Here is a 13,179-nt window from a genome sequence, read left to right on the forward strand (position 1 = left end):
ACTGACCGGGCTCTGGGCTCCCTGCCATCCCCCTCCCCACCCCACCGGCAGCTGAGGTGCGCAGAGCTCAGGGCCCAGGGCAGCGCCACCAAGGGTCAGCCTCAGTGCTCTGCACCCCAAGACTGGGGCAGGAGGCAACCAGCCCAAGAAGCAAGCTCCGCCCTGCAGGCAACTCAAAATGGGAGGCTCTGGGGGTCACTGTACCAAGACCCCGGGAGAGCGGTGCCGGCCTCAGACGAGGGGGGCTGGGGACCACCACCACCTGGCACCCTGCCTGCTGAACCCACGAGAACCGCCCAAGGAGACGACCGAGTGAGGAGGTGGTCACTCCTGCTTGGGCTCAGCTTGGGCCCTGAACAAAGGCCAGGAGAAGGTTTCTCTGGCAGACTCCCCCAAGTCCCACTCCACCCCGGGCTCTGCGGCCACACCCCCAAGGCAAACTCAGATTTCCGTGTGGACACACCAGGCCTTTATTCAAATCCAACGTCCAGGTCCCGCTCCCGTCGAGGGAGAGTCCTCGCTGCGGTGCACACTGGCACACGGCTGGTCCTCCCGGCCACGTGCACCCAGCACCTCAGCCTCCCCAGGGATGCACCTGCTGGAAAACAAGAAGCAGGGGGGATAAGGAGGGATCCAGTGGGAAGCCCAACCTCCTGCTGGGGTCACAGTGGGGCAGCTCAGGAGAGAACCCACTGGATGGGCCGGGCACAACCAGGGCCAAGGGGCCTCACCCACCCCAGAAGAACACTTACAGGTACATGGTCAGAGGTAAGCAGCCGTGCCTCTGGCTCTGGCTTCCAGGTGACGGCCCTCCTGGGACATTGACCCCAGGTCATCGCTGTTCTCTGGCCACCCTTTCAAGTCACACTGGCTTCCTTTCAACCTGCCAAAGCAAAGAAGCGTTACGCCCGGTGTCCCCCACCACGGCTTGCATCTGCCCCGTCCCCTCTCCCCCGAAACCATCCACAGCTCCTAGGAGGGTCTCAAGCTAGTCATCAGGGGCATCCTGGCAGCGGCCCCGTCACAGGCTGGCGTGCCCGGGGCGGGCCTGCGCCTTTCCGATGGACCAGGCCACGTGCCGCCCCTCAGCAGAGCCAGCGACCCAACTGGGACGGAGCTGCTTAGAGAAGAGAGTGGGCTCTGGGGAAACTCGTGGTGGCAGCAGACGTCAGAGAACGCTAGTTAGGAGCCTGAATAAGGTCTGGAAAAGACGGTCCTCGGACGAACAAAAATTCCAAAAACCAGGGCGTTCGGTGGCCTCCAATCCTGCTTACGGATCGAACCTCTTCCTGAGGCGTAACTGCCTGGCCGCACGCCTGGCTGCAGGCGGGGAAGGGTCAATGGCCAAAGTCTGACTCTAGTGCAAACTTGATTAAAAAAAAAAGAAAAAAAAAAAAAAGGAAAAAGGAAAAAAAAAAAATGGAAAAGGAAAAACCGTCAAAGGACCATTCCCCAGGTATCTGACTTTACTTCCAAACGAGCTCTCGACGAGAGGAGGGAGGCGGACGCGAGCAAAGGAGTTACCTCGGATTACAGGGCTACTTCCACATAGAGCTAGCCAAGGGGGCAGCTTGCGTCTCAGAGGGTTCTGTTGGGCGCACAACACGTCTGTCCTCCGAGGGGCTGCAGCTTCCATAGGCTAGCGGTGAGAGCTCAGAACTTGTAAAGCAACAGCAGAGCTAGCTAACGAGCCGGTCAGTCTGCGGTCGCCCAGGGACGCTGCCTGCTGCCCGCTCTCTGGCCTGCCTCTGAACTAAGGCGGTCTGGGTCGGCGTCACGTGCCCGAGCGTCCACCGGCCCTGCTGAACTGCTGTTCCCGTCACCCGCCTCCTCGCCTGCACCGGGACCCATGGCAGTCCGCTGTCACACGGGGCCCGGCAAGCAGCCGTCTGCCCTGCCCTCCCTGTCTAGCTCTCCGGGGGCCTCTGGCAGGACGGGCAGACCTCCTCCTCAAACTGCTCTCCGCTCCGTTCCGACCGCCTCGACCCGGAGCAGGGCGTGTGTTGTGCAATGAAAGGGAAATTGTCAGAGCAAGGTTCATTTCAGACGGTCTTTTAATCGGCTTCGTGAAGCCAAAGAAAACTGCGTACAAGAATTCCTTAACCACTTCAAATACAACATCAATAAGATATGCATACGTCTTCCAGTAAAAAAGGACAATATAAATAAACATTTTCAAGAACCTCTCGAGGGACGTCTGCGATCTACTGCGGGTCATACATAGCATAGAAGGGCCGTTCACGCCAGGCCCAGGGCAGCCGGAGCGCCTCTGTGGCTGCCGCAGGACGGGTCCTACCACGCGACACTCAGAAACGTTACACAGAGTTGGAAAAAGCCACAGCGTGCTCAGCTTCCGACAAAAAGCGGATTCAGAGTCCGTTCAATCTTAAGAGAAGAAACCGGGGCGCCCAACTTCAGGGGCCTGACCCCGCTAAAAAGAGGAACAAAAACGGCAACACAAGCCCCAGTGATTTCCTAAAAAACTTATGGCTCCTGGTAGAAACAACAAAGGAGAATCTGAAGTGCTTCTCAAAACGTTTTTAAAACCCTTAAAAACGGACAGCGCTTCCTTCAAAAGAAAGGTCTAGCAAGGAGGCCAGCTGGGGGTCAGAAGCAGTCAGGCTGTGTTTGACAAGATCAGAACCGAGAAGACTACAAAAGTGGGGTACAAGGAGGTATGTTCACTACACATCAACGATTCAGCGAAGCTCCCAAAATCTTTAAATATACAGCCATTGGAAGGACGATCTTGAGCAGGAAGGATTTTTACTCGTTGTGTGTAGCTGAGAACAAGAAGCAGGTACAGTGTGAAAGCACGGAAGCGCGCGACCAGATGCAGCATTCCACTCTCGGATGGGACCTGGAGGGCTGGGCCCTGAGCCTGGGAGTCACCAACCCCCCCCACGGCTGAGGGCAGGGCGGCAGGGCCGGGCGGTGGCACATGCACAGATGCTGCCCGCTCGGGGTGGGGGGGGGCCCTCACTCTCCCTTTCCTCCTCAGTCAGTCTGGCTTTGCAGTAGAGACGGCGGCTGGCACAGAGGCCCAGAAAGCAGTCTTGTCCCTTACGGGCAAGGACAGTGGCAGAGTCTGAGCGTCGCTTGCACGGGGTGCCAAGGCTTACTGAGCCCCCACCGCAGACCCCGCAGCCTGGTGCCCTCGGAGCAGGACTTACCGTAACTGTCGTAGCTGTCTCTGTAGGACCCACCGGAGCTTCGGTCACCATAGCCACCGCCTTGACTCCGGCTGAAAAAAAGACACTTCAGGCCACGCACGCCGCTCCTCCGCCTGCCCGCCCTGCCCCAGCGTCCAGAGGGCAGCCTCGCCCGCCCCCCCCCCCGCCCCCCGGCGGGACCTCAGCCACCACCTGCTGTAGTAGTCTCTGGAGCCTCCGTAGCCCCCACTCCTCGACTCAAACCGGCTCCCCCCGTAGCCTCGGTCCCCTCCTCCTGCAGCCAGAGACAAGGAGGCGGTCAGCCCAGCGCCTACCAGCACCGGCCCACCGGGCTCCCGAGGGCCAAGGCCCTGAGCATGCAGCACTCACCTCTGGAGAACCCGCGGCCCCGGCCTCGGCCCCCTCGGAAGAAGCCCCGGCCCCCCGCGGAGCCACCTCGGTACCCACGGGACCGGTTGTCGGACGACTTGCCGGCCTGGTCTACCCGGATCTGCCGCCCGTCCACCGACTGGAAGCGGAGACGGCGCGGTCAGCGTCCACCCTCCCCGCCGGCTCCGCGCACCCCGACCCGCACCCCGGGGGGCAGCCGCCCTCACCTTCCCGTTCATGGCCATCATGGCGTCCTTGGCGTCGTCGATGTTCTCGAAGGTGACAAAACCAAACCCTCGCGACCGCTGGGTCTCCCTGTCTTTCACGACCACCACTGTGCGCGAGAGACGCGGGGTCTGCGGTCAGCGCCCCCGGCGGCCCCGCCCGCCCCCGGCGCCCGCCCCCGCCCCCGGCGCCCGCCTCACCTTCGGAGATCTGGCCGTACTTGGAGAAGACCTGCTCCAGCGACTGCTCGTTGGTGTCGAAGCTGAGCCCGCCGACGAAAAGCTTGCCTTCGTCCGATGCCATGGCGGCCTGCGGCAAACGCGGTTGAGACCCCGGGACCGCCGGGGGGCGTCACGGGCCCCCAGCCCACCTCGCGCGAACGCCCGTGGCGTGTGGGATGAACGCCGCGACCCTGCGCGCCCGCCTCCGGGGCACGTCGGGACCGCTGGGTTCACGGCGGCCCGCGCCTGCTCTGCGCACAGCCCCGCCCCGCCCCGCCCCGCCCCTCCGGGCTGCGGACTCCCCGCGGGCCGGCGCTGCACCCCGGCCGCCCGGGCTGTCCGGGCCGAGGGCCCCAGGGACGGCGTCGGCCTCCATCGTGAGCGGCTGCGCGCAGCCCGGGCTTCCCCTTCGTGAGCAGGACCATGGGGTGGGGAGGGGCAACGTGCTTGGTCCACTGTGGCGCCCCGTGAAGGCCGGGGGGGCCGGGCACTGGGCGCGGGGGGCGGGGGCCTCCCACGTGGAGCCTGACGTGTGGGGCTGCGGCCCGCTTGGGCCGACTCTTTCCCGGCTGCGAGAAACCCCGCCGAGCAGCGCCGGAAACGGGCCGCGTCTCTCGGACCCTAGTTCGGGGAACTGGGAGGGCGCCGGGCCCGAGCGGCCTTCGCGCGACTCCAACGGGAAACCGGGAGCGGCGGCCCTGGCCACGCATCGTGGCCCCGCCCACCGCCGCGCGCATGCGCCCCGCGCACGCCCTGCGCCACTCCATCCGGGCACCCGGCACTCCCGCCATTTCGCTGGGTGCAGCCTCGCGCTCGCGGCCGCCATTTTGCTGTGGCGTCCCGCTCGCGGAGAGCCGGGCCCGAGGGAAGGACGCTCTCCGGCCACAGCTTGGCCCGGTATCCCGCTGCCCATCGCCGCCGGCGGGGCGGACTCCACCCCGGGCCCGCCCCGGCGCCGCCCCCGCCCAGGGGCGTGCCGCCGCCGTCCCGCCTCCTCCGGCCGGCCGCAGGCCACTTGCCGCCCCGGGCCCGCGGAGCCGGCGCCGCCAGGGCCCTCACCACTGAGTCGGGAAGGTCCCTGACGCCGGCGGGAACAAGGCGCAGCACAACGAGCCAAGCCTCCTAACGCGCGACTGAGGGGGGGCGCCGAGCGCCAAGCCTTATGTACGCCGCCGCGGTTCCCCGCCCACCCCGCCCCGCGCCAGCCAATCCGAGGGCTCGGCAGCCGCAGCCGCACCTCATATTCATGAGGCAGGGGCTGGGCTTGTCCCGGCTCCTCCCCACTCCCGTGCGCGCGGGTACGGGCGCGATAATTGGCGAGGACGCGCCTCGCCCGCAGTCCTCCGCCCACGACCCGGAGGCGGGCCCGGCGCGCGGCGGGGCGGAGCTGACCCACAACCGCGTGCCCGCCCCCTCCTCACCTCCCGGTCTGTGGTCCTGAACAAAGGGGTCTCTGGAGGCCAAGGCCCCAAACCTCCCGGGCATCTCCTGCTGTGGCTCGAACTCAGACTTGCGCTCTGCTCCGGCGGTCGCCGCCAATGCAGCCTTGGCCAAGTCGCTATCCCCACCGGAGCCCCAACTGTCAGTTCACCTGAACCCTGACATCATTCTGATATCCACGCCAAATAACCGGATACCCTGGTACTCCCGGGACCCCACTACTTCATGGAGTGGGCCCCAAAGCCACCCCAGACCCCAAGGCTGAGACAACCCCACGTGTGTGGATCCCAATACTCCCCAAGCTTCCATTTTCTCCTACTTCGTAATTTTGGGGCACCCCAAACGCACGCAACCTCCTTTGCCTACAAACCTCCACCAGCACCCACACCTCCTTCCACCCCAGTCCTGACATCTGCTTGGTGCTGTGCCCACATCCCCACACTCACCTACGCCTCTGTGCATTGCAGCTCCGGAGGGCTGACTGACCCCCTCCTGGGCACCCAGCCCATCACTAGGGCCAGCCCTGCACCCAACATTGGTCTCAACCCTTGGCCTCCCCTCCAGCATGCGTTCCTGCTTCCTGCCCGCACATGGAACAGACTTATCACCCGTGGTGGGGTGAGCAATGCTCTCTTCCTCTCCCGTCTGGGGGTTCCGAGACCTCTGCTGTCAGGAGAACAAGCTTTGCAGGCACCCTCACCTGTAAGATTGCTCTCGGAGAGTCCCAAGGCCACTTGATGGGAGCACCTGTGTGGCCACCATTTGCCCCTGTGCAGGCTTTGGCTTGTGTTGTCTCTGGTGACCCTGGACGCCTCCACGGGATGGAAAAATCTAGTGCAGAACTTGGCCTGCCCACGCCCTGCTCTAGACAGTCTTCAGAGGGTAGACGCCATGCAGAGGACTTGGGAACAGAGGACACCCCCCCCCCGCTTTGTTGCCCACCACAGAGAAGTTCCAGCCCCGCTCCAGACCCCCTCAGACTTGCTGACACTGTCAGGCGGGCCTAGCTGACCAAGTAAGGAACACAGGCAAGGACATGGTCTCCTGTGACAAGATCACTGGGACTTCTCCCCCATTCAGGAGCCCCCACCTGCAGAGAAGCTCCTGACTCATTGCCACCCCGCACACACGTCGCTGCCCCGTGCCACAGCCCTCCCCGTCAGAGGCAGCCCGCTGCTGCGTCAGCCTCTCACGCAGGGTGGTTATTAAAAGGAGCAAAAAGAGACGCCAGCTCTCAGCTCCCTCCGCCTCCCAGGCCGCGTGCAGGGGGGCCGGTGGGCTGGGGCCAGGTCAGCCCAGCCCGCGAGCACTTGCCCGCCACCCTTTTTGGTGGGCTCCCCTAGCAAAGTCAGGTCAAGGGCTCCTGGTTCCAGCCCAGACCTGGTGTCCCCGCAGCCTTGGTGGCCCAGAACCATTCCCTGGCCTAGGCCCCGCCCCCACGGCTCCGCGGCTCGCAGTCTGCCTTCCCCTGGTTTTGTGAAGCGCTCCGTTCATTCATTCTTTCCTTCCACCGGCACGCGCTTATTAAACATTTACTACGAGCCTGTTGCTGCGTCTCCATGTATACCCATGACTGTCCTGGGTGCCCGTCTCAGCAAGGCCCCATGCCTGGGGACACCTGTGGCCAACTCTGCCCGCTCTGGGCGTTGTGCGGGGACTGCGTGCTGGGCCTGTCTCCGTCCCAGCCCGCATCCCTGCGGTTTCCTGCATCTGCTCTTCCGTGGGTGGGGGGCGGCTCTCACACCTTCCTCGCTGTCGCGACCGCTGCGCCACCCTCTCCCCACGGACACGAGGCGGCGCTGCGGCCTCGCTGTCACCCCAGCCAGGGGCTCCGGGTCCCGCCGCGTGCTCCAGCGTGGGACGGGGTCCTCGTCCAGCCCCAAGGCCTGACCCTGCGCCTCTGCCAGCGCGCTGGGAGGGGCGGGTGGCGGAGGGGGCGGGAGGCTGGGTCTCAAAATAGCCGCGGGCAGGGGAGAGGCTGCTATTCGCGGCCTGGACGCGCGGGGCTCGCCGCCTGCCCGGCGGGACGGGGATGAGGCCGGGAGGTCCCCGTCGGCCGCGTCTACAAATCGCCCCTCCACGGAGGGGCGCCCGCCTCCGGGACCACTTCTCCCACAGCGGTCCAGCGGCTCCCGGCCTGGACGCCCCACCCGCGGACGTCGCCATGGAGACGAGGGCGGGGCCATCTCGCTCCCGCGGCGCCCCCTCCGCCTTCCCGCCGGGCCGGGCCTCGGGACGCCGGGTCCTCCCCCGACCCTGGCTAATGACCGGGCGGGAGGCGGTAATGAGCGTCTGGGTCCAGGACGGGCGTTGGCCGGGATGAAAGGCGCGTGGGGGGTGGGGGGGGACGACCCTCGGGCCGCGTAATTATCGCCCCCTCCCGGTCGACCAGGCGGGGGCCGGGACAGTGCACCTGGCGGGCTCCCGGCGGGGGCGCACGAACGGGACCGTCCTGGCAGAGACTCGCTGGCCCGCCTGGCCCAAACCCGCAGGGCCCAGAGCCAGGGTGGGGGAAGCGGAGACTGGATGAGTGTGCGCGTTGCCAGGTGTGGTGCACATGTGTGCTGGCGAGCTGGGAGTCGTGGGTAAACAGACACGGGATGGCAGGGGACCGTGCCTGCGTGGATGCAAAAGTGGGGCTGTGTGTGCCTGGGTATGGAAGTGTGTGGACAGTTCTCCGTCCACAAGACACGAGGGAGGCGTCCATGGACTCCAGAGCGTGTGCATAGGGGACACGGACGTGGGACCAGTGAGGGGCAGGCCTCACAGAGAGGTGGGCACCCCCGCGGTTGGAGGCGGGACTCTTGCCCCTGGGGTGGGCCTTGTGCTTTGTGTCAGCAGTGGCCAGGGTCTTGCAGGGCTGAGGAGAGCTGCAGGAGGCCAGAAGCCCGACAGAGTCAAACTGTCCCCCCCTCCACCCGGATCTGGCTCCTACCTGCAGGAGGTGTGGGCCCTCTCTCGTCTCTGAGGGCCCAGGTGGCTGCTGACCCTGAACACAGGAAGCTCAGCTCTTTGCCACCCTGAAGCGCTAGAAGGGGCTGCCCCTGGCGTCAGTTTCCCTCCTGTTCCTAGGAAGGGGTCTCCGCAGTGGAGAATGTGCAGGACAGGGATGGGCGGAGGCACCCAGTGGAGCCCCCTGTGAGCGAAGGCCCAGGAACACGGAGGCTGGCACCGTCCTGCTCTGGGAGCCCTGGCTCCCACCCCAGGCTTGCAAGGGCCGGGCACTGGATGGTTTGTGGCTGTGAGCACAGGCTGTGAGGTGGGGCCTAGGGGGACCTCAGAGACACGCTGGCCCACCTGTGTGAGGGCAAGTCCTCTGGATGTCACACTCCCAGCCCTCGGGTTTGCACGTTTGCTCTTTTTTGTACTCCGGATGCCCCAGAGGCCCAGACGGTGACCCTGTCCTTTCTGCAGAGTGTCCCGGAGGCGCGTGTGTGGTGGACAAACACACAAGTACATCAAACATGTGCCAGTTGTCTGAGAAACGCCAGACCTTGCACACAAAGACCCCCTCTGTGAGCTCATGAAAACCCTGAGGCTTGCCTTGGGGGGGCCGGGGCCACAGCTTGCTGGATTTTGAGGCTGGAAGGGGCTGAGGTTCACACCTCCTCACCCCTGGCGGGTAGGAGGAACTGTCCCCCACAAGTGTCCTATCCACTCACTTGACCTTGGCCCCACACTCAGGATGGCACTCACACACAGCCTCCCTATGGGCACAGGAAGGGGCAGAAGGACCCCTTCCCGGGGGGCAACACTGGAGCGGCCAGAGGGAGACAGAGCGGCCCCCTCCTGTGGCAGTTGCCAAGGACTCAGGGAAGACAGTTGTGTCCATGTGGCCTGGGCAGCGCCAAGCGTCCGCCGCACAAGTTGCTGGTGTCCCACAACTGTGCTGCTCTTCCTTGAAGGTCAGTGAGGGCTGGGGGCCCTGCTGGGCAGGCTGGTGTGGCCCGGGCCCTCTCAGGGCCTCAGTTGCCCGTCTGAGACGTGGGTGCAGCAGCAGGGATTCCTGGGGTCAGTGAGGCTGACCGGGGACAAGAGCCCCCCAGGAGGCACTTGGGGTTCTCTGCCCTTTCTTCTGTCGCAGGCACACGGGAAATGGTCTGACGCCCATGCCCCTTCTTCCAGGTCCCAGCAGGGATGGAGTGAGTGAGGGCACACACCCCACCTGTCCCCAACCCAGATCAGCAGCTCTCTGCTTCTCTGGCAGGCCTATAGCCACAGACGGTATGGTGGGCTGGAGTGTGTGGCTGGAGCGAAGGGCCGTGTTCTGGGAGGGTGCTGTTGTGGGTGACAAGTCCCTGAGGCTCTGGGTGCCTGCCCTGCCGGGTGTGACTTTCAATTCTGCGGTTTTCTTTAGGGAGGTCTTGGTCCGGCGTGAGAATGGGGGCTCATTGTTTTGAAAATCATAGCGTCGAGGGACTCCGTGGTGGCATCAAAGTGTGAGTGGGGCCGTGTGTGTGTGTGGGGGGGGGCTGCGTACAGCAGAGCCAGGAAGGAGCCTGGCACTCAGGTGGGAATCGGTATCGGGCCCCTAACTGTTGGAGGGTGCAACTCTCCAGAGCGTGGGCGAGACGGCGGGTGGGGGGGGTGGCGTGTGTGGGACGGGAGCCCGTGGGCAGTGTCGGGGGGGTGGGGCGCGGGCGGTCTGCTCGCAGCCAGCTGTCTAGAGCCCTGTTTCCCCCCCAACCCTGCGGGCAGCCCTGCCTACATTCCGGAGGAGGGGATGCCCCCTACAGCCCCTGCCGGCACCCCAACCTCTGACCCAGCCCTAGCCCACTCCCTCCCGCAGCAGCTGGCTCCAGGGAGGGGCAGCCAGGCGGGGGTGGAGGCTGGAATGTGCGCCGGGGGTGATGGAGGGCTCCCCCCTCTGGAGAGGGGGCGGAAGTGGGGGAGGAGTCAGTGGGACAGGGACCCAGATGCCCACAGAGACAGACGGAGACACTGAGGAAGGCCAACAGAGGAGAAGACAACCCGCTGCCTGCAGGAGAGGCAGAAAAGGAAGTAGACAGGGGGCAGAACTAGAGGGGAGAAGGAGAGGCGGCGAGCCAGGGACCGGGACCCGGAGGGAGGGCCGTCACAGGGGCAGTTGCCCCAGGTGACAGCAGCCCCGCCCCCACACCGGAGCTGGCCTGCTCACCCGTCCCGGGTCACACCAGAAGCTGCCTGTCCCCTGCCCTCCCAGGGCTGGGCAGCCGTGGGTGGGGCTGGAGTCAAGACTCCGGGGTTGGGCCCCAGCACCCTTGGCTGTGGCTTGGTAACTCCCATTCCCCAGGCGTCTCGAGAGGCAGGCAGGTCCCACTGTGCCTGGTGGGGGCGGCTGTGCCCAGGCACCCGCCCGGTGCTGGGGCTGCGGGAGCTGGCCCCGACGGGATACCGCTCACTCCTGTCTCCCCACATGGCTCCTTTCCAGAGGCCGGCTCCTCCCCAAGCCAGGCCCTGACCCCGGCCTTTGGCATTTCAAAATCGTGGAGCCAACCCCAATTATCCATTTGGCCACCCCCAGGGGACTCTGGCCTGGAGCAGAAAGCAGTGACCCCAGTGACCTTCTCCTGCTTGCCCACGGCGGTCGCATCAACCAGGAGCACTGTCCACCGGGACCCACGCCTCCAGTCCAGACTCCACAGCTTGGCAGCCACACCAGTGCACAAGACCCGCCCGACCCGCGACTGAGTCTTGCACCTGCCCAGCGGGGGGGCTACCCTTGGACCCGAAGTTCCCCACCTGGCGGGGCCTGCTCCTGCTCCCACCGACCGCTGCCTTCTCCGAGGGGGTCTCCTGATCACAGCAAAACGTGCTCCCGCTAGCCTCCCGCGGCCCCTTTGCTGACCACCTCCGCCGCCTTCGGACAGCGCTTCACCAGGCGCTCCTCGGGCCCGGGCCCGGCCGTCCGGCCACCTGGGTGTTCTGGGCCCTCTTCCCCGGGGACCCGTCTCAATCCCCAGCCACAGATTTGGGGACTCCCCCCTTTCGGGTCCTCGCCTCGGCGTTTTCCTCCCGCCCTTTGTTTCCTCTCCCCCATCTCACTTCGCAGCTGTTACCAATACACCTGCCTGCGCGTCTCCGGGTCGTGGCGCACGCTGTCTCCCACCTAGGGGCACCCCTTCCCTCTTCCAACGCTTGGCAAACTCCTATTTCTTTGGCAAGGCCTCAGGCCGGGGGCGCTCCCCCCCGCCCGGGGGCCGCGTGCTCCCCCAATCCGGAGGTCGCGCCGCCGAGCCGAGGAGGGGGCAGCACACAATGCCGGGACGTGGAAGGAGGGGTGCGAGCGAGCGCGCCGGTGCGGGGGTCCACGTGCGGCGCCCTCCGCTACGCCCCCTCTTCCGTCCGGGCGCTGCGGAGCCGTCAGACCCTCGGCGCGCCTCCCGCCCCCAAGTTTGCAGACGCGCGACCGCAGAAAGGCCCCCCCCCACGCCTCCGCGACGCGCATGCGCCCTCGGCTGGCCCGGGCGCGGTCCCACCCTCCGGCGCGGACGCCACGCTGCCATTGGCGCGCGCGGAAGAACGAACGGCCGGGCCACCAATGAGGCGTCCCCCGGGATGAGGGGGCGGGACCCGAGCCCCCTCCCCGACGCGCGGACGGGGGCGACCGGGGCGCCCTCCCCGCGGTGACGTCAGGCCCGATTCGCGGCGCGTTGCCGTGGAAACCGCGATTCCATTCCTGCGGGTTTCCGGGGGCCACCCCCTCCCATTCAGCTTTTTCCTCAATGGGAGGAGGGGGCGGCGCAGGGCAAACACCGCCCCCTGCGATCTCCGCAGCCCCAGCCGTCGCTGGGCCTCAGTTTACCTTACTTTCGCGTGGCCTAGCTTGCAGCCCCTCTGGCCGCAGCTCCCTTTGGCCGGGCACCTGCCCCCAGCGAGGTGTGTGCGCTGCGCAACCTTCCAGGGGGAAGGAGGCCAAGAGCCCGCAACCCCCACCGTGGTGTTGTCCCCCTACGACCCCAGGGCAGGGCCGCGAACTTTGGACTCCTGAGCTGGGCTCCAGGTAGCGCCCTGAGGGGTGGGTTCCCGGGAGCAGGGCAAGGCCCCCCGCCCTGCCGCGTGCACACACAGCCTGTGATGCAGCCGCCGGTGATTCAGCGGGCGCCTCAGCCGACACCTCCTTCCACACCCCCCACCCAGCCCTGCGGAGTCACCTGGGTACAGCCCTCAGCCCTGACCCCCAGGGGCAGCTGCGTGGGCGGAAGTTTCCACCGGAGGCGTCCCACCCACACCTCCAACCCGTAGCCGTTGACTCTAAGGTCTGGAGGGATCACCCTGACAGGTGGCACCCAACCTTCCTGCTGTGGGCTTGGGATGATTTGGAGGTGACTGGACAGGGAGAGGGGCAGAAGGGCCTTCCGGAGATGTTCCCAGGACACTCCTGGCACAGCACCTGTGTCGCTTACCCCTGGGGTCCCTGGAGCTGGGGCTGGGAGGGCAAGGGCTTGGGCCACCCAAAATCTGCCCAGGAGTGAGTGGTCACCAGTTTGACAATCCTCTAGGGCGACTGATGGTTTCTCCCTGGGCTCGGAGTTTTCTCACCCATTAGATGGGACTGTTAATTAGTTGTAACTTCTAGGTGGCGGGGTTCGGGAACTGAGGAGGTACGGGTGAGGATGCTGGTACTGTCCTCTCTCTGCCCAGCCCCAAAATGGATGACAGGGGGACCCCAGCGGACTGGCCCATGGCCCAGCCTTCAGGAAATGCCAGTTGAGGAAGTCCCCAAGCACAGCAAGGACGCGCAGGAGAGGGGTGTTCCTGCGTAGGGCATG

General features: G+C 65.8%; 1 protein-coding gene and 1 long non-coding RNA gene across 4 annotated transcripts; one reads left to right on the forward strand and one right to left on the reverse strand.

Annotated features, from left to right (window-relative positions):
• Positions 1-446: 446 nt before the first annotated feature.
• LOC122909966 (cold inducible RNA binding protein) lies at positions 447-5,126 on the reverse strand. Of its 3 annotated transcripts, XM_044254727.1 has the most exons (8): positions 5,048-5,126; positions 3,968-4,076; positions 3,770-3,876; positions 3,543-3,681; positions 3,366-3,447; positions 3,174-3,244; positions 753-883; positions 447-598 (listed from the first exon to the last, which is right to left on the reverse strand). In XM_044254727.1, exons 2-7 carry the CDS (start codon positions 4,068-4,070, stop codon positions 879-881), a joined length of 507 nt encoding a protein of 168 aa, XP_044110662.1. In that variant the 5' UTR covers positions 4,071-4,076; positions 5,048-5,126; the 3' UTR covers positions 447-598; positions 753-878. The 3 variants fall into 3 exon arrangements, with proteins under 3 accessions (XP_044110662.1, XP_044110661.1, XP_044110663.1); XM_044254726.1 differs by lacking the exons at positions 447-598; positions 753-883 and adding an exon at positions 2,037-2,783; XM_044254728.1 differs by lacking the exons at positions 447-598; positions 753-883; positions 3,543-3,681 and adding an exon at positions 2,037-2,783.
• Positions 5,127-9,262: 4,136 nt separating this feature from the next.
• Positions 9,263-11,007, forward strand: LOC122909973. The gene is made up of 4 exons (XR_006385202.1): positions 9,263-9,333; positions 9,554-9,652; positions 9,786-9,867; positions 10,932-11,007. It is a non-coding gene; the product is annotated as an uncharacterized LOC122909973 (long non-coding RNA).
• The last annotated feature ends 2,172 nt before the right edge of the window (positions 11,008-13,179 follow it).

This window comes from Neovison vison, chromosome 6 (genome assembly GCF_020171115.1).
Source record: "Neovison vison isolate M4711 chromosome 6, ASM_NN_V1, whole genome shotgun sequence".
Lineage (NCBI taxonomy): Eukaryota > Metazoa > Chordata > Mammalia > Carnivora > Mustelidae > Neogale > Neogale vison.